At 35.7% G+C, this 18,753-nt stretch overlaps 1 protein-coding gene across 13 annotated transcripts in view; it reads left to right on the plus strand.

Annotated features, from left to right (window-relative positions):
- The window catches only part of PARD3 (par-3 family cell polarity regulator), a 645,483-nt gene that overhangs the window by 469,040 nt on the left and 157,690 nt on the right, over positions 1–18,753 (plus strand). For 10 of the 13 annotated variants that reach the window (XM_055147130.1, XM_055147117.1, XM_055147121.1 and 7 more), the window contains one exon: positions 2,608–2,718. The exons of the other annotated variants lie outside the window; for them this stretch is intronic. In XM_055147130.1, coding sequence (XP_055003105.1) covers positions 2,608–2,718 — 111 coding nt within the window. The remainder of the gene's footprint in view (positions 1–2,607; positions 2,719–18,753) is intronic. 13 annotated transcript variants of the gene reach the window in all.

Raw genomic sequence — 18,753 nt, forward strand, 5'->3', positions numbered from 1 at the left:
CTACTACATCCTTGGCTCTTGCAGCCATTTTTATTGTGATACCATGCTTTATCATACTGTTAATAAACATTTCATGCATCCTTGGTTCCGCCACCACATCCACAATCAGCATTCCAGCTTAACTCTCTCCCAGTGCTCCAGTGACCCCTATCATCCCTCCCCACCTTGCTACACTTCGTCCTATAGACCAACTCTCCAGTTATGTTACCTTTGGACTTTGGTTGCTCCCTTACTCTATTTCTTTATATTTTAAAATGCTATAGCCATAATATTTGAAGAAATCTTTTGGATTCAGAAACTACTCATTTACTTGTTTTTGCTTAAGTTCCAAGTGTTTGGGTTTTTAACCCCAAATCTGTTAGTCGACTCATTTTCATTTTGTCAATATTTTTGAATTAAAATATTGTCAAGATAACTGACCTTCAGGAATAATTATTTTAAATATATATAATCGATTAACACTTTTTCCATTGGCATTTAATACATTTTATATATCAAGAGGATACTGCAACGTTACATGATTTTTAGGATGGAAATTCAGATTAGCTTTTAATATTGTCTATATGTTGATGAGATTCAAGTTAGCCTGTCCAGCCTTATTCTTTTCCCTGAACTTTTGTAAATGCTTAGTAAAATTTTTTTGAATGGATAAATATTATTTTAGAAGTTGGTTCTTACTGAGGTGTCAGTTTTTATGTTTGCTCTTTTACTTATTTATTCATTTATTCTCTAAATTCAAATCATTATGCTCTAAAGTCAAATCATTATGCTTAACTCAGACATTATTGATATGTTGACAGAAAGTATTTTAATGTTTTGTTATTTATTAGTTTTAAAAGCTAAGTACATATTTATTTCTCATGAAAAGTCAGGTTTTGCACTTAAGTTCATAGAGATACTTTCTTTTCTTTCTGTGATGATCTTTCAATTCTATATCAGTTTAAACTTTACAGACAGATTTGCTTTATAAGAATTAATTTTATAGTTACAGTACTAAATAGTTTGCATAATTCTTAAAAGAACAGTGGAAGTGACATTATAACTTTTTGTCTACTTTAACATTTTAAGAATGTGCTTGCTTCCTAATTTATAAACTCATTTACAAACATAGCATTACATTTGCTAACATATGAGCTATTCATATGACAAGTTCTCAAACATTGATATGAGCCAGTATTTGAAATTAGACTTATCTTAATAAAATAAAGGTTTATGTTGACAACCACTTCATTAGTGAAATACATTTTTTTCCTTTTTTCTCTTATATTGATCTTGTGGCCACACCCAGCTGTGTTCAGGTGTTTCTCATTGCCCTGTACTCAGGGATCACTCCTGGAGGACTTTGGGGACTATATGGCATTCCCACTTTTCTATCAACAAGAGGCCTGCTCTTCTCTTGTCTAATACAAGAGATGTATTAGATGATACAGTCAGAAATACAACAAAGGGGCCATAGACGTTGCAGAGGGATTAAAGCATGAGCATTGCCTGTATTCCTACTTTGTCCTCCAAGAAGATACTTCACATACTATAAAGCTTACTTATATATGTACAAGTTGAATAACTATAGAAGATTTCACTTTTGAAATATCTGGTGACCAAATCACTGCAGATTAATATTACTTGGGGGCATCTAGTGTAGGAATTCCAAGCAGCTCTGGAGAGATAGTAGAAGGGCTAAGGCTCTTGCCTTCTACCCAGCTGTTCCTGGTTCCATCTCCATCACTGCCAGAAGTGGTCCCTGAGCACAGGGCCAAGAGTGAGCCCCAAGCAGCTCCCAAATCACCATCCCCCCAAAAGAATTCTAAGCAGAATAGTGTATTATAGAAAAGTAATAGCAGGAGAAATATTCGATACGATCTCTGAGGGTTCTTAGACTGAAAATCAGAAGAGATGCAGGCTGGCATTTTCTTAAGTTTAGTGCCATCTGGGAAACTTCATGTGGACTGTTTTTCAATGATGTGTTTGATCCTTTTGTTTGATTTCCAAGTCAAAGATTGCATAGCTAATAGTTACTTTGTATGGTACTTAGCAATAGTATCTTTTATTGCTCCACTGACTAAACACAAAGTACTATAGCAACTTTTCAAACCTTGCAAACGTGGCACTTTTTTTTTTATCAGTTTTTAACAATGATGAATTTTCCCAATAAACCTGACTGAAAAATAAGGAAAAAGTAATTGCTTACTGAGAGACTATTGAATATATTATTATTGATTAGCATTCTTAGATCCTACAAGAAACCCATTTTAATACAGATCTGTTTCCACTAGTATCTGAAGCATCCAACAGTCAGGTCTATAAATTTATTGTTTGTTGAGTAAGAATGAATTGTAAGTTATCTGTTGTTGTTTGTTTTTGTTTTGCCTGGAGAAAGGGGGTTAAAGAGTTCATCTTCTACAAGGTTTTCTCTGGAAAATTGTTATTAAAAATGAGTGAAGTATTCTAATTTATAATATTAATGTGGGAAAGATTAGCAAACTGCAGGAGACATTTGACCTCACTCAGAGGGAGCTCATGATTTGCTGAGTACATATGTTTTTATCACAAAAGTGGGGAAACTCATTTTGTATATATTGACAAGTTAGAATTTTTTGTTATCAACAGGTTTGGCAAACATCGAAAAGATGACAAGATTGAGAAAACGGGTAAAATAAAAACACAGGAATCCCTTACATCAGAAGAGGAGAGAATACGTATGAAGCAGGAACAGGAGAGGTAGACTTCAGTTATTCAATTCAATCTCACTATAGTTAGAGGGTTTTTATTCTTTCCACTCTTTTTTAATATTTTGAATTTGATCAACTTTCATATTTCATGTCAGTCCAAATGCTAACGGTTCCAAGATTAATATGATGTAAAAAATTAAAATGAAAAATACTTATTTTGAGACATTAAACTGAATCTGAAAGGTTTGGCTAAGATTTGTGCTTAGGAGAAATAGTAGGGCATGTAAGAAGAATAAATAAACATTAGCACTGAATTTATGATCACCTTTGATTTAGGTTTAAAACCCTGTTTCTGTTATATATTGGGATAAATTTTAAGAAATTTAAGAATTTTTGTTTCATTTACAATATTTATATGTATATAGCAAATCGATGAACAACAAAATGACAGTGCGATAGTGCAATAATAGCAATTGAGGAAGTTATTCATTTTTTACTATAGTTGCCTAAGAAATGATTTTTTTCTATACCTCACTATATCATTTTTTAAACTTTCTTCTTAGATTTTATTCTGTCTCTGCTTATAAAAAGGTAGCTATCTGTAGTTGAACCATTTCATGTTGCAATCCTGAATATCCATGAGATGAGTAAAAGGAAATACTTTATTTTATTTATTTATTTATTTGTTTGTTTGCTTGTGGTCACCCCTGGCATTGCTCAGGGATTATTTCTGGCCCTGTACTAGATCACTCCTCGAAGACTCAGGGGACCATATGGAATATCATGAATCAAACCTAACTTGGTCACATGCTAAGCAAACACCCTGCCCACTGTCCTATCTTTCTACCCAAGAGGAATGCTTTGAATAAACTCTTGAAAATAGTTTTTACTTGGGGCTGGAGAGATAGCACAGCGGGTAGGGCGTTTGCCTTGCACGCGGCCGACCCGGGTTCAAATCCCAGCATCCCATATGGTCCCCTGAGCACGGCCAGGGGTAATTCCTGAGTGCAAAGCCAGGAGTAACCCCTGTGCATCGCCAGGTGTGACCCAAAAAGCAAAAAAAAAAAAAAAAAAAAAAAAAAAATAGTTTTTACAAGTAATCATAAATTTTCCCATTGAAATTTCCAGAGTCTGAGAAAAACACCTCACACTTGGGTTATCCAAGTTAATAGCACTATGAACTTATCAGCCCATTTTTATTATCAGATGGACCATGATAATGCACATTGTGTCTATTGTCTATTTCACTTTAAACACACACTTGTAAGAAGTTTCTGATGTCTTGACCAAGGTTGTGAAATTGAGTATTGTTCATTAGGTAAAATTAACACCAAATTAAATAATCTTATCATAACTCTAGAGTCAAAAACACTTTAAGTCCTAATAGTAAACAATGAAAGGACAAAAATGAGTAAAATGAGTTTTATAATGTTTAAGTACTTTTTCTATCTTTCTGACATTTTGAAGATTATTTTGTTTGAATAGTTACTCTGATTCTCTTTAGCTCTTAAGAGCATAAAATATATACATTGTGAAAGAAAAAGAGAAAGCCTTTTAATTTATGATGTCACCTGGGTTTATTCTTCCCTAAATTTTATGTTTTAAAATTTATTTCACCTTTCTTGCCTTCTAGTTCTTTCTCTAGAGTTCACTAATTTGGGGAGCCTGAAACTGATGAATAAACTATTTTTATATGGGGCACAGTTTCTCAGTATGTATAATATGACCTTTAACTGCCAGGTAGTAAAAACTTCTATGTAAAAGGACTTTCTTGTCCCTAAGAGTATATTCCAGGTAAATATATGAACTCAGATTTATCCACAGGCAAATATGTGATTTCAAATATGTGATTTAGTTAGAAAGCAATCTGAGCCATAGAAAGAAACATTATACTTCTCCTTTATCTTGATGTCAGCCAAAGGGGATAGCTTCATTAATCTTGTACCATTTTTCATATTCTGAAAATTCTTTCTTTGCAGTTTAAGATGCCTGCTGTGTTTCAATGCAAAATTCTATCAACATTTTCCACAATACTTTTATAATGCATAGTCAAATATTTCCAGCCAAACTATGATTTTTACATAATGGTTTCACTTGTATTATTAATTTGCCTAAGGCACAGTTCACTTCACAGTTTTACTTTTAATCTCCATCTCTGTACCTCTAATGATGCAATCATCTGGGAACTAGGTTGGTCATAATGAATTTGCATTGTACAGGAGGCCTAGGATAAAAATCTTTTAGGGTCAAGGAACAAGTGAATGGTCCATTAAAAAAATCAATTATCGTCATAATTTTAGGAAACTATCCTTTGACTTCGTATTTTAATAGCAGTTTTTACAACTATGCTTTATTTATACTCATGGATCTTAGAGCAAAAGAATGCATAAGAGTTATTGAATTCTCTAAGTGGAGGGTATTTCATATTTGTTATTTGGGTAAAGCAAGTCATTTTTACATCCTCTTTCTAGTCCATCTGCTGGCATTCTTTGACAGCTATTTTGCAAATTGAAACAATAACTTCTTTGGGAAGAAGTTGGAGAAATAGATAAAAATAAATAAACCACTGCTTTTATTCTCATCACGGCCTTCACTTCACAGCTGAGTAGAAGCGAGGGTATCCTCTAATATGATTTACCACTGCATTTCTTTGGGTTCTAGAAATTATCTCAGTCTCACATAAAAATCGGAAACTTGACATTTCTTAGCGATTAGTTATGACATGTCCAGGACCAAAATATTTTTGTCTGTACATACCTGTGAAGCCTATTGCTCAAGAGAGACATATTTAGAAAGTGAATGGACAATGAATATAATTTAAAATGTGTTTCTGACCAGGTTAAGTTCTGTTTGCATGGTGAAAGTAAGCGAATGTCTTCAGAGTATAGATCTGAGATTAAATCTGACATCATTCTAACTTCGTCCTATGTTTGCTCTCACTGGGGAATGAATTCTTAAATTCCTGCTGTCCAAGTAAGAGAAATGCATGAGGAAGGCCACCACATGGTCAGATTTGTCCTCTGGTCCACCGTTGCTGTCGCCAGTGCTGAGCTGTGAACATAAGGTCTCTTCATGAAAAATGGGGCATCTGGGGGTGATGCCAAGGCTCTAGTTAGTGGTACCATGATGTGCTATCTGACTTTCCAGCTCTGGGCTCTAAATTCAGGTCCCCTAAGCCTTTAGATTTGTGATTGCCCACATTTGAGCTAGCGGGGGGAATCTAACCACCATAGATATTTGGTAGTGAAGTATGAATTCAGTGCTTATTGCTAGTCATTGATTTATCTTTCAGGCATGCCTAGTGCCAGAGTCCTTGTTGGCTCATTTCCACCAGATGAAAGGATCAGGCTCAAACCAATAGTAAAACTGGCTTAACAAAAATGATCTATGTAGTATCCAGTCCACTTTGCTTCCATCGTGAGATCAAGTCATGGGTATATCTGTTTATCAGGTGTCAGAAGTAAAAAACTTCACTTTCTGTTGATTTTTCCCCCCAATCCATATTTGCTTGTGTTCTTTTGTAGGTAGATGTGCATTGTAGTGTAGAATTTGTTAGATGTTGTTTAGTAAGCTGAAAAAATGGTTCCATGTGTAGATATACTGAGAAACATATGGTTGGAACAACCAATTTATGCATCGTTCTTTATTACTTCTCAAAGCCTTAGTCCTATTAATGCATATTGTGAGCACCAAAATAGAAATAATTGTTTCCTAGCTTATTTATTCACAAGCCATCTCTCTTCTTTTTTTTTTTTTTATAAAATACATTTCACACAGTTCAGAAAGTTCTTTAGGAGCATGATGGGTAAATAAAGACCACTGGCTCCTGTTTCAGCAATATCTAGCTCTTTCCTCGAATTGGTAATATAAGTCAGAGTTGATTATTTCTTAGAACTGCAAACGTTTTTGCCCAGTGTTCGTGACCTGCAGCTCTTTCTGGTTGCTCTTCTGTGTTCTTAGTAATCTTACACCTGTTCTATCTTTTCAATTTTTCTTTAGTTTTTGGTGCCACACCCGATTGTGCTCAGAGCTTACTCCTGGTTATGTGCTCAGGGACCGCTAATCCTGGCAGAGCTCATGGACCATATGTGGTTGATGGGATTGATTCCAGGTTGGCCATAAGCAAGGCAAGCACCTTACTAGCTATACCAGCCTTTTCCAATTTTCTTTTTCTATATTTCTCACCTAAATGAACACATAAGGATTTTTTTTCCTAGTGTAAAGTACAATAGTGTTTAAGTTTATGGTCTTGATATATAGTTACTGTATCTCATCACCACCAGAATGCCTAATTATTCTCCCTGACCTCCCACCACACACAGTGTCTTTTTGTCACTTCTAGCCCACCTCTTCATTTCACCCCATCTTGTGCACTCACACTTGATAATCTCAGTTTTATAATCCAGGGCCAAGAGTTTGTTCTTTTGCTATTTGTTTTGTTTCTTTGAATGCCACTGGTAAATGAGATTATTTTTATTCTTTCTAACTTATTCCATTTAACATGACACCCTCTAGTTCCATCCAATTTTTAGTGGAGTGCAAAATTTTATCTAATCTTTTTGGGAAAGGAGGAGTTGTGTGGGTTGCACCCACAGTGTTGTCTCTGTGCTCAGAAGTGAGCCCTGGTGGTATTTGGGATCCATATGCAGTACTGGGGATCAAACTGGGTCGGCCACATGCAAGACAAACATTTTACCTCTGTGATCCAAAGATTTATTTTATTTTACTGCTACATTATATGCTAGTGTGTGTGTGTGTGTGTGTGTACACCACATATGGTCTCGAGCCCCACCAGGAGTGATATCTGAGCACAGAACCAGGACCCAGCAGGAAGCCCTAAGCACCACTGGATATGACCCAAAATTCACGATAAAAATAAAAATTAAGACTCATACAGTTAAAATATAAGATTTTTTTTTTTTGGTTTTTGGGTCACACCCGGCGATGCACAGGGGTTACTCCTGGCCCTTCACTCAGGAATCACCCCTGGCGGTGCTCAGGGGACCATATGGGATGCTGGGATTAGAACCCGGGTTGGCAAGTGCAAGGCAAACGCCCTACCCGCTGTGCTATTGCTCCAGCCCCTATAAGATTTTTTTTTAATGTGCATTTTTGGCCACAACAAACAGTGCTCTTGGTTCTGTGCTCAGGGATCATCCTTAGTAAGCTAAGGGAACCATGTGGGGTCCTGGGGCTCAAACTTTGGTCAGCCACATGCTACACAAGTGCGCTGCCTACTCTACTATATCTCTGTTCCTAAAAGAAATACAAGATTTTATCTGTATTACTTCCATTATTAACATACTGGTCTGTGCCATTCTAATTTTTTTCCTGTGAAATGTATATTTATACCTATTTCTATAACACTCTTAAAATTAACATCTATTTTCATTTTGCATTTTATACATTCCTAAAAATCATGTTAAATATTTTCTAGAACAAGGTTACATTTCCTACCCAACTTGGGGACTGGGAAGGAAAGACAAAAAGAAAAAAATTCTAACAAATGAAATATTTGTTGTGATGTCTGGCCAAATTCCCAATTCTCAAATAATAGATGTTGTTCATTCTTATTAAATGCAATCTATAGTGTTGCTGACTTTCATTTTATAGTTACTCAGCAAGGGATGTCTATTATGAGATTATTTACTAAATTGCACTTGGAAATATTTTCAAGGGGGCTGTATAATTCTAGTAGGGAAATAAAAAATTTAATGATTTCTTATGAAATGTGCCCAGTATAAGAAGAGTATTTATAAATTGAGTGAAATGTATGACTTGAACATTCCATTCTTCAAAGAAACTATCACACTTACTCTTGTGTTCATTGAACTATATATATAAAAATATATTTACATACAAAACATACATAACAAATTTATATGTACAAATATAAATATAAATATTATAAATATGTGTATAAAACAGATTTCAGTTCTTGAAATCTATATAAATACATATACAAATCAAACAGTTCAAAACTTGTTTGGCAAGTTTTTGTGTCATTTCTCTTTTTGGTTTCATCAAGGACTTTTCATCAAGGATTCCCAATATCTACATTGGGAATCTTTAATTCTCCCTCCCCTCCCCCGCCCCCACTTTGGCATAAATTAACTTTTTTTAAATTGAATCACAGTGAGATGCAGTTACAAAGTTTTCATGTTTGCATTTCAGTAATACAATGATCAAACACCCACACCAGTGTATTTTTTTCCACCACCAATATCCCTATACCTCTCCACCTCCTCTCACCCCTCCCCTACCTTTATGGCAGACAATTTCCCTCTCAGTCTCTCTCTACTTTGGGGCATTATGGTTTGCAATACAGATACTGAGAGGCTATCATGTTTGGTCCTTTATCTACTTTCAGCACACATCTCCCATCCCGAATAATCCCTCCAGCCATCATTGACTTAGTGATCCCTTCTCTATTCCAGTTGCCTTCTCCCCCAACCCATGAGGCAGGGTTCTTCCAAACCATAGAGCAATCTTCCTGGCTTTGTCTCTACTGTCCTTGAGTGTTAGTCTCATATGATGTTATTTTATATTCACAAATGAGTGCAGGCCCTCTCTTTCTGACTCATTTCACTTAGCATGATACTCTCCATGTCCATTCACTTATAAGCAAATTTCATGACTTCATCTTTTCTAACAGTTGCATAGTATTCCATTATGTAGATATATTTCTTTAACTAGCCATCTGTCTTGGGCACTTGGGTTGTTTCCAGATTCTGGCTATTGTATTTTAAATTTTGATTAAAATGCTTTTCTGTTTTATCTACGCTTGTAAAATTATTTTCAGCAGATGATAATGTTCATTTTTATTTATTTATTTATTTGTTTGTTTGTTTGTTTATGTATTTTGCTTTTTGGGTCACACTCAGCAATCCTCCTGGCTCTGCACTCAGGAATTACACTCCTGGTGGTGCATGAAGGATCATATGGGATGCCAGGGATCAAACCCAGGTTGGCTGCATAGAAGACAAACACCCTACCTGCTGTACTATCACTCCGGCCCCAATGTTGGTCTTTTAAAAATAAATCAATGTTTTAAAAATTGTGCATCATATAATTTTTAAGTAGTCTTATTTAAAGTTCATAAAGCGTAAACTTACAGAAAGAACAATCTATATAGCAATAGCAGGTTCATTTTCTGCATCTGTAAAAAAAATTGTTATCACTTACTTGGGTTTTAATATTTGGTGTTTGGACCTAGAGCAATAGTACAGTGGGTAAGGCACCCAGGTTTGATCTCCAGCATTCCCTGTAGTTCCATTAGCACCCCCAGGAGTAAATCCTAAGCACAGAGCAAGAGTAATTCCTGAGCACCACCAAGTTTGATCCCAGAACCAAAAATAATAAAAAATTTTATTTTCAACACCCAAATATTGACAACAGAACATAAATTTTCATTTTGTTCACATAGTGTTGCTCAAAGCTGAACTGAAAAGTTAATTTTAATGGAAGAGCATAGTTTCATCTAGCAGAGTTTTTATATTTTCTCTAATTTCATGTTTTCTTCAGATAAGTCAGCTTAGGGGTTGGTAAAGATAGTAGAGTGGACAGGACACTTCCCTTCATGTGGCTGACTCCTGGGTGATCCCTGGCATCACAGAATGTTCCCTTGAGCCCTACTAGAGATGATCCCTGAGTACAGAGTCAGAGAAAGCCCTAAGCACCACCAGGTCTGACCCCAAAACAAAATAAGGTGAACCAAAAATGTTTAAAGCTTAAACCTTGCTTTGTAGACTTCCATTATTTAGACCAATGGCTGGGGGGAAATTATATAAATCTTTATACATACAGGTTTTAATATTTGGAGCTGATTTTTATTGACAGAGTATAATTGGGATAGGAAACTTTCTTAGGTGTGTTTGGTATTATGTCATACCTTTGAATTAGGAATAATGATAGGTACTTTCATATTTGTGAAAGCACAAATATAATGAGTATCTAAACAGTATGAATGAGTATGAGTACATATGTATGTATTTGTATAGTTGGTTGGTATATTAAAATTTTCTAAAAGAAGTTTTAGTTATTTTGTAATACATTAAGTATAATTTAGTTATAACATTGACCCTGCTAATTAAACACATTAATATTTAATAATTAACAGAAAAATATGATCAATTGTGAAAATAGGTACCACAGAGCTTTAGAAGGAGAGAGATTGGTGAATACTTACAATTATGAATCCTTTATAGAAATGGTAATTTGGGGTCTACATTTTATGCCCCATAATTTAATTATGTTGCACATTGGAAAAATCCACACTTTCCTTGGGAAGTATTCTTTTATCAGCTCTTATCAACCTTAAAAATTCTGCTTGTGGCCAGAGAGATAGTACAGCAGGTTAAGGTGCTCGCCTGGCACACAGCCAGCCTGGATTCTGTCATCACTCTGAATATGGTCCCCTGAACCCTGTTAGGAGGATCCCTGAGCCTACCCAGGTGTGCCCGCGAACAAACAAACAAATAAATATAGTACTTGTTTTAGCAGTAGTATCTCTATGAATGCTTTTCTTTTTATTTTGTCTACTTTTAACCATTCAAAATTTTAAAGTAATATCTCATTTTACCAATGAGAGATGGAACTTAACTTTTACCTTCACCTAATAACCTGCCCTACTCTACCAGGTGGCTCAGTGATAGAGCACATACCTCACGAGTGTGAAGACTTGAGTTCTGTCCCTGGCTTTGCAAGAGCGAAAATAAAAAAAAAAAGTATTGCTCTCCATTTCAGCAATCTGCTTTATCTCCCTAGAAATAGAATATTACTTTAAAACAGTTGAACTTATTTGAGAAATTGTTTTTTTTTTTTCAGGACCCATCTGGAAAGTTATTTTTTCTTAAAAATTTTTGTACCAATGTTGCAGCTTGCTATCTTTAATATTAATGCTTTTATTAGTAGTAGTATCTTTATTACATCAATATGAACGACTTAAAATTATGACTGTTTTAAAAGTAGAAATTTAGTGGCATATTGTCTCTTATTTGAGAACTTTCTGCTGATACAAAGCTGGTGTCTGAACATATTTGTAGGTGGCAGTTAGATTTGTCTAGTTAGTTAAACTGAAGAATTAATGAGTTGAGCCATTATTATTTTTGAACCCTGTTATTTGCTTAAGCATTTTGAGGGAGAAATAAAACCATCAGTTGGCTGGAGATTGCAATTGAATTGAATAGCTTATTCAGTTGTCTTATAGTTTAAATTTCATTCTGCTATTAATTTAGATTTTATATGATAGATTTCTGTAATACTGAACTTTAGGGAAAAGAAATAGTATTGGGGAAAAGATCTAGGAACTTTGTTCCCAGAGTGAGACTTATGATAATGGTGCAGTTAGCTGGGTAATATATGTATATAGTATCCCAAAGAGTTGATCAGAAGATCTTAAACATTGTTTTGAAAATAGTTAGCAATGTCTACTATGTCTACTCTCTAGTGGGACTGGAGCGATAGCAAAGAGGGTAGGGCATTTGCCTCGCACGTAGCCGACCTGGGTTTGATTTCTCTGTCCCTCTCGGAAAGCCCGGCAAGCCACGAAGAGTATCCCACCCGCACGGCAGAGCCTGGCAAGCTACCTGTGGCATATTCAATATGCCAAAAACAGTAACAACAAGTCTCACAATGGAGACATTACTGGTGCCCACTAAAGCAAATTGATGAACAACGGGGACGACAGTGCTACAGTGCTATTATCTAGTGATCTGAATTTTACTCTCCTTTTAAATTAATGGTAGTTGATTAATCTTCTGTAGATGTTGATAGCATTTTTTTAAAAAAAATTAAATCAGTAAAGGTGAACTTCTGTTTCTTGGAGTCTTTTAAAAAAGCTCCACATATGAAGCTTCATAGCTTTAAATGTAGAAGCATTTCATATATATACTGCACTGCACCACTGCACTGTCTTCCCATTGTTCATTGATTTGCTCCAGCGGGCACTAGTAACGTCTCCATTGTGAGACTTGTTACTATTTTTGACATATCGAATATGCCATGGGTAGCTTGCCAGGCTCTGCCATGTGGGTTCATATATATATATATACATATGTATATATGTATGTATATAAAATCAAGTAATAAGGATGGCATTGATATTGATTTTCTATCTTCAGGAGTTGGAAACTCAATGGTGAATTCTCATACCTTGTACCTTTCCTAGATATATAAAAACTATACTTCATAGTCATAAAAAAAGTTATTTGCTTCTTACTGTACAGCAATTAGTGCTAAAAGCCATTTATTGTGAAAGCAAAATTTCTAATGAATAGAAATGTTGCAAGAACAGAAGTCTTGTGTGTTTTATCTTCATCGTGCATCATCCATTTTAATTAGAGAAAAGGGTAGCGAACACTGTGACAAGAGTCTGGAATTAAAATCATTAATTGATGTCAAGCTGTAGAGAGACTGTTAGCATGAATTTACTGACAGCAGGAAAGAAATTAACCTTATTACTTTATTTAGTATGTTGCATTATTTTGTGTATTATTTTCTATGCAGGTTCAAGGCAATTTCATTATCATAATGGAAAAAGTGCTTTTTTTAAACAAAAAGGAATGGTGTGAATATTTATGTTTGAAAATAGCAAATTAAAATGATAAATTCTTTACTAACTTTTTTGTCTTAATAGAAAGTTGAGATGGTGTCTCAATTTATTTCTTCCTTTCTCTCTCTTTTACATTTCAAGAATAGATGAATAAATAGTATGTGATGCCCTGCCCGTCATCGTCAGTTGGAGCAGCTGCCTGTTAATTAAACCTCAGAGTTGTTCTCTGGTTTATGGCTAATAAGGGCATTCTGAGATGATTAGAGCAATAGGTGTTTACTTATTTGACTATGCAGTTGCTTCTGTCACTGTTAAGATTTGACTCAAGGAAAATAGGATAGATTTCAGGAAAACTGATGTCTTATAGATTATTTGTAATATTGAGGTCACAGACATTTTATTCTTTAATTTTTAAGTGTTTTTTACAAATATTTTAAAGGTATAGAAGGTATGTCCTTTTATAGTGTATAGATTATTTGAAACAATTAAGGACTAACCTGAAAGTACCATCTTTTCTTGAATATTTCCTTAGGAAACAAATTTTATTAAAGCATCAACATAATTTTTTCTCTGAGCCTTTCTATAATAAGTTATTCCATAAAGAATAAGAGTATATCATATTAATGTAATCTTTCACAAATCTCTTTTTCACTTTATAATAAACAAGACATTCAAGTATTAATGTATATAAGAAAATGATTTGTGTCTTTTATCAATTTGACTATGAACTAACTCTAAGATTCACAAAACCCACAGTGATTTCTAGTTCCTTTGGATGCCACTTAGACAGTACCCTTCATCAACAATAATTTCTAGAATGAATTTTTAAATTCACTGAAGTAAACCCCCACAGTACAGTACAGTACATAAGGCATTTACCTTGTATGTAGTCGAGCTGGGTTAAATTCTGCTCATCTCATATGGTCCCTGAACCCAGCAGGAGTGATCCCTAAGCCAGGAGTAAGCCCTGAGCACTGTTGGGTATGACCCCTCCCTCCCCTCAAAAAACCACCAAAAATTGTTTTAAAAAATAAAGTGCATATTAGTTCAGGCTAGTAACTGAATCTCAATTTTATTGGTCACAAGCTTGCCATTTTATTCTAAATTTCCATCATAAATGTAAGCTCCCAGAATAGCTAGAAAAAATGCAAATAGCTTTTATAACTTTAGAGATTAAATTCATTGGTGATAAACAAGATAAACAAGAAACATAATTTCCTGTGTTATTAGAGCTTAGGGAAAAATCATTTTGTTTAGAGGATTCTCTAGATGTGACTATAATATTTATTGGATCCAATTATTAGTAATTAGTAATAATTTACAGATTGGATAAAAGAAAGCAATGAGGATTGGGCTCTGTGAAAAGAACCTTATGCTGTTAAGTATTTTTTCTGAGCAATTGACTTATTATAAATTGATCTCAAATGAATATTAGTTTTTGTGTAATTTGGAACAAAAGCACATTCAAACCTAAGACCCATTAATAATATAATGAAACTAATGTGCAAGAGATTTGAGATAATTTAGGTTTATACTTTCCCTGGTAAGAGAACAAGTATACCAGGCTCTTCTGAAGACTTCCATTTCAACTTTCCTTCACTTTTCTTGAGTTGACCTTTAATTACTATAAGGTTAAGTCATTTATGAACTAATGTCATCCACTCCTGTTCAATCGAGGAGGTTTTCCAAGTTCAGAACTGTTTTTGTTGGGGGAGGGGGCACACCCAGCTGTACTCAGGGCTTGTTCCTCGCTCTGTGCTGAGGGATGACTCCTGGTAAACTCAGGGGACCAATGGGGTTCCAGGGATTGAACCTAGGTCAGCTGTGTGCAAGGTAAGGATAGTACCTTTCGCACTGTTTCTTCAGTATCCCTACTGCAGAACTTTTGACTTTATTTCTGATGAAATTCTTCAGCTTCCTAAACTTTTAAATTTATGTGACTCTTGAAGTCACCCTGAGTATTACCTATGATTAGGTTGTTATCAGGTGGTCTTATAGCAAGTGAGTTGTCAGATAAATGATTACAGTTGAGCTTCAAATGACTATCCCATTGAGTTGAAGAAAGAAGTCATTTTCATCTCCTAAGTTTTCCTGACTGAACATAGAGTCAAAATGAGAGTATGTTATAAAAAATTAAAATTGCAAAGTAAAGTTGTTTTTGAACTAATATGAACTTTCACCGGGACTGTTTAGTGTTTAGTACTAATTAGCTTTTGTATTGATACCCTTGACTGTCATAATTGCTTCTGAATGACTACATTGACAATAAGAATAATCAAGCATAAATTCAGCTAAATTTGACATCAAGGTTGTAGTTTCTATTTATCTTATGCATTTTTTTAATATTTATTCAAGTATAGAACTAAATAGGCATTTACAACTATTCCATATTCTATTATGAACTAAGGTGTTGCCTTTCAGTTGTGGAAGTGATGCCCACTGAGGGACTATTTGGGAATATACATAATATTATTGGTTGCTCCTGTGACTGGGGGACAATATGTGGTATGTAGCTGGAACCAATATGTAAGAAGTTCTGCTACATGACAGAGATTGATACACAACCTCTCAAATGTTCCCCTTGCTGAGAAATGCTGTAAAAGATATGCATGCCGAAAGTAGATAATGGAACAAACATGATGACCTCTCAGTGTCTGTTGCAAGCCATAATGCCCAAAAGTAGAGAGAGAGTATGGGGAATATTTTCTGCCATGGAGGCAGGGGGAGAGTGGGAAAGGAGGGGTATACCCAGGATATTGGTGGTGGGGAATGTGCACTGGTGGAGGGATGGGTGTTTGATCATGTGTGATTATAACCCAAACATGAAAGCGTGTAACTCTCTCACGCTGATTCAATTAAATAAATAAATAAATAAAAGATATGTGACTTCTTTAATGTCATTGCTAGGCTATTAAGGAAGTTTGATCTGGTGAGTCTAAAATTTGGAAGGTGCTACAGTACGGAGTGGAAGAAGTAACTCAATGGCCTGGAGCATGTGTTTGTTGAACCCTGGCCTTCTGCATAGTACCTGGGGCACCAAGCTGGGAGTCGTCCCTGAGCACCCCTTTATTTTAATAAAATAAAATTCTGGAAACAAGCCTGGAATGATGGTAATAAGGGGGGGGAGAGAAAATGCAAGTTTTGCTTGCCATACTACGGGACAGTTTTCAGTCTTAAAATGCTTTTTATTTTTCAATCATTTTAGACTGACAGGGAATTGCCAAGATATAACAGAAACGGCGTTATCCAGCTTTTCCATTCGGTTACAGCAGTGACACTGCTACAGTATGAGATCAGAAATTGGCACTGGTACTGTATGTGCTCATAGGACATAATTCTGTGTCAACTTATTACACGTATATATTTATGTAAACACCAGTGATTCCACCCAGAAATCTTCCTCATGTTTCTCTTTATAGTCAAACTGCACTTCTCTATAAACAAAAAGACTTAGAACCCTCGATGTTTATAGTTTTGTCATTTTGAAAATGCTATATTCAGGAAATCTTATGTCACCTTTTGGGTGTAATTTCTTTTTCATGTACTGCTCTAAGATCAACATGATTGTGTGTACATATTGTTTATTCATATTGCTGAGTCAAATTCTATGATATAGACATCTCGGTTTGTTTAACCATTTTCCTGTTTTAGGATATTTTACTATTTCAAGGTTCTGCCCCACCCCCAGTAAGAGGGATCTAGTTTCTCTCCATCCTTACTAGCATTTGGAATTGTCCCTAATTTATTTTAAGTAATCTGTTTATAGTAATAGCTCATTATGGCCTTAATTTGTATTGCTCTCACTAGAGTGATGTTGAGCATCTTTTTCTTTTTCTTTTTTTTGAATTTTATTGAATCACCATGTGGAGGGTTACATAGTTCTCAGGATTATGTCAGTTATACAATACTCAAACACCCTTCCCTTCACCAGTGCCCATATTCCATCACCAACCCCCCCAGTATACCTGCCGCCGCCCCAGTCCCCACCCTTGTAAGTGATGTTTTACTTCTCTTACGCTTTATCTTGATTACATTCCATGTTTCAATACAAACTCAGTACCGTTGCTGGGGTTTCCCCCCAAAAAGAAAAAGACAGTCCTATTGCCAAGGAAGCACTTGATAGTTCTCCATTGCTAAGAATATAGAGATATTAAGTCCCGCTATTTGTTACATAACTTTTCTTTTTCCCCCCTTGCCCCGTGCCACCGAGTTCACGCCTGTTTAGTAATCGCCATGCTGCCTGACAAAGGGAAAAAAAACGAAAAAGATGGTTATTTCCCGTCATCAGCCGGCGTGGGGCTCTGGCTTAGTTGATAGTCTAGTAGAGTGTCTGCAAGCAGTTTCTGGAACCAAAGGTATTGCGCTGGTATCAGCTCCGGCTCGAGATTCCACCAGCGTCCCGCTGTTCCATGTACATGATTTTTCCCCTTATATCCCATTCCCACGCCACCAGGTCTTTTTGCTTAATGGACATCACACTATGGTTGATGCCACGCCGCGTTTCTTCCCGAGAAAGAAGGATATTTCTTCTCAGCCAGCGTGGGGATATAGCTTAGTTCAGTCTAGAGAGATGGCTACCACTTTGATTGCCTTCAATATTTCAGCAAAAGACTTACTATTCTTGTTAGGATCTCCCACAAAGGTCCGACCCGTTAAAAAGGAACCATTACATATTGCTGATGCTAAGATGATATTAGGTTGCGCGGCCGCGCGGTTTTGGGTTTCTGTATAAAGTCCAGGAAAAGTACAACCAGAAATAACATCACTACAAACTTTTACCCTTTTATGGTGCTCATAAGATGGAGAAACCTAGAGAGAGGCTCGGCGTCTCCATTTTGCGCTCAGAAAGCCGTGGACCCTGCGCTGTGCTCAGGAGGAAGGGGTTGAGAGAGAGAGGTTAAAAGAATTGGGGAATGCCCGTTTTCCACTGTCGCAGCCCGCCGTGGGGTCTCCGATCCCGTGCCGGAATTAGTTCAGTGGGCTGCTTGGAGTCCAAGGGCGCTCTTTTGGGCTCTTCCATCATGCTCGATCCGCAGCAGGGCCAAAAGGGTGTTGAGCATCTTTTGATGTGCTTATTTTTTTATCTGCAAATTATTTTCAGAAAAATATTACTTCTTATCTTTGCCTTTATAAGTAGGTTATTTTCTTATCATTCTTGAGCTTGAATGATTTTTATAAGTGCTTTTCTCAAGTACTTTTTTTTCTTCTAATAGAATCTTTTAGGAAAAATGTTTTTAATTTTGATGATGTCCAAATTATTCTTATTTTCATTTACTAATTATGGTCTTACTATCATTTCTAAAAAGTCTGCACCATGCAGTAGGACCAAAAGATTTTCCCCCAAGGTTTATACATTTTTTTAATTTACACATGAGTCTGTGACTTATTTTGAGATTTAGGGTTTTATGTGTGTTTTGTTTTGTTGTACAACACAAAAACAAATTTTGATTTCAGGGTTTTAAGTTTCAGGGGTTTGACTTTGTTTTTGCCTGTGCATGCTTACCTAGTTGTTCCAACACTATTTGTTGAAAA

Source organism: Sorex araneus, chromosome 9, assembly GCF_027595985.1.
Source record: "Sorex araneus isolate mSorAra2 chromosome 9, mSorAra2.pri, whole genome shotgun sequence".
Classification (NCBI taxonomy): Eukaryota; Metazoa; Chordata; class Mammalia; order Eulipotyphla; family Soricidae; genus Sorex; species Sorex araneus.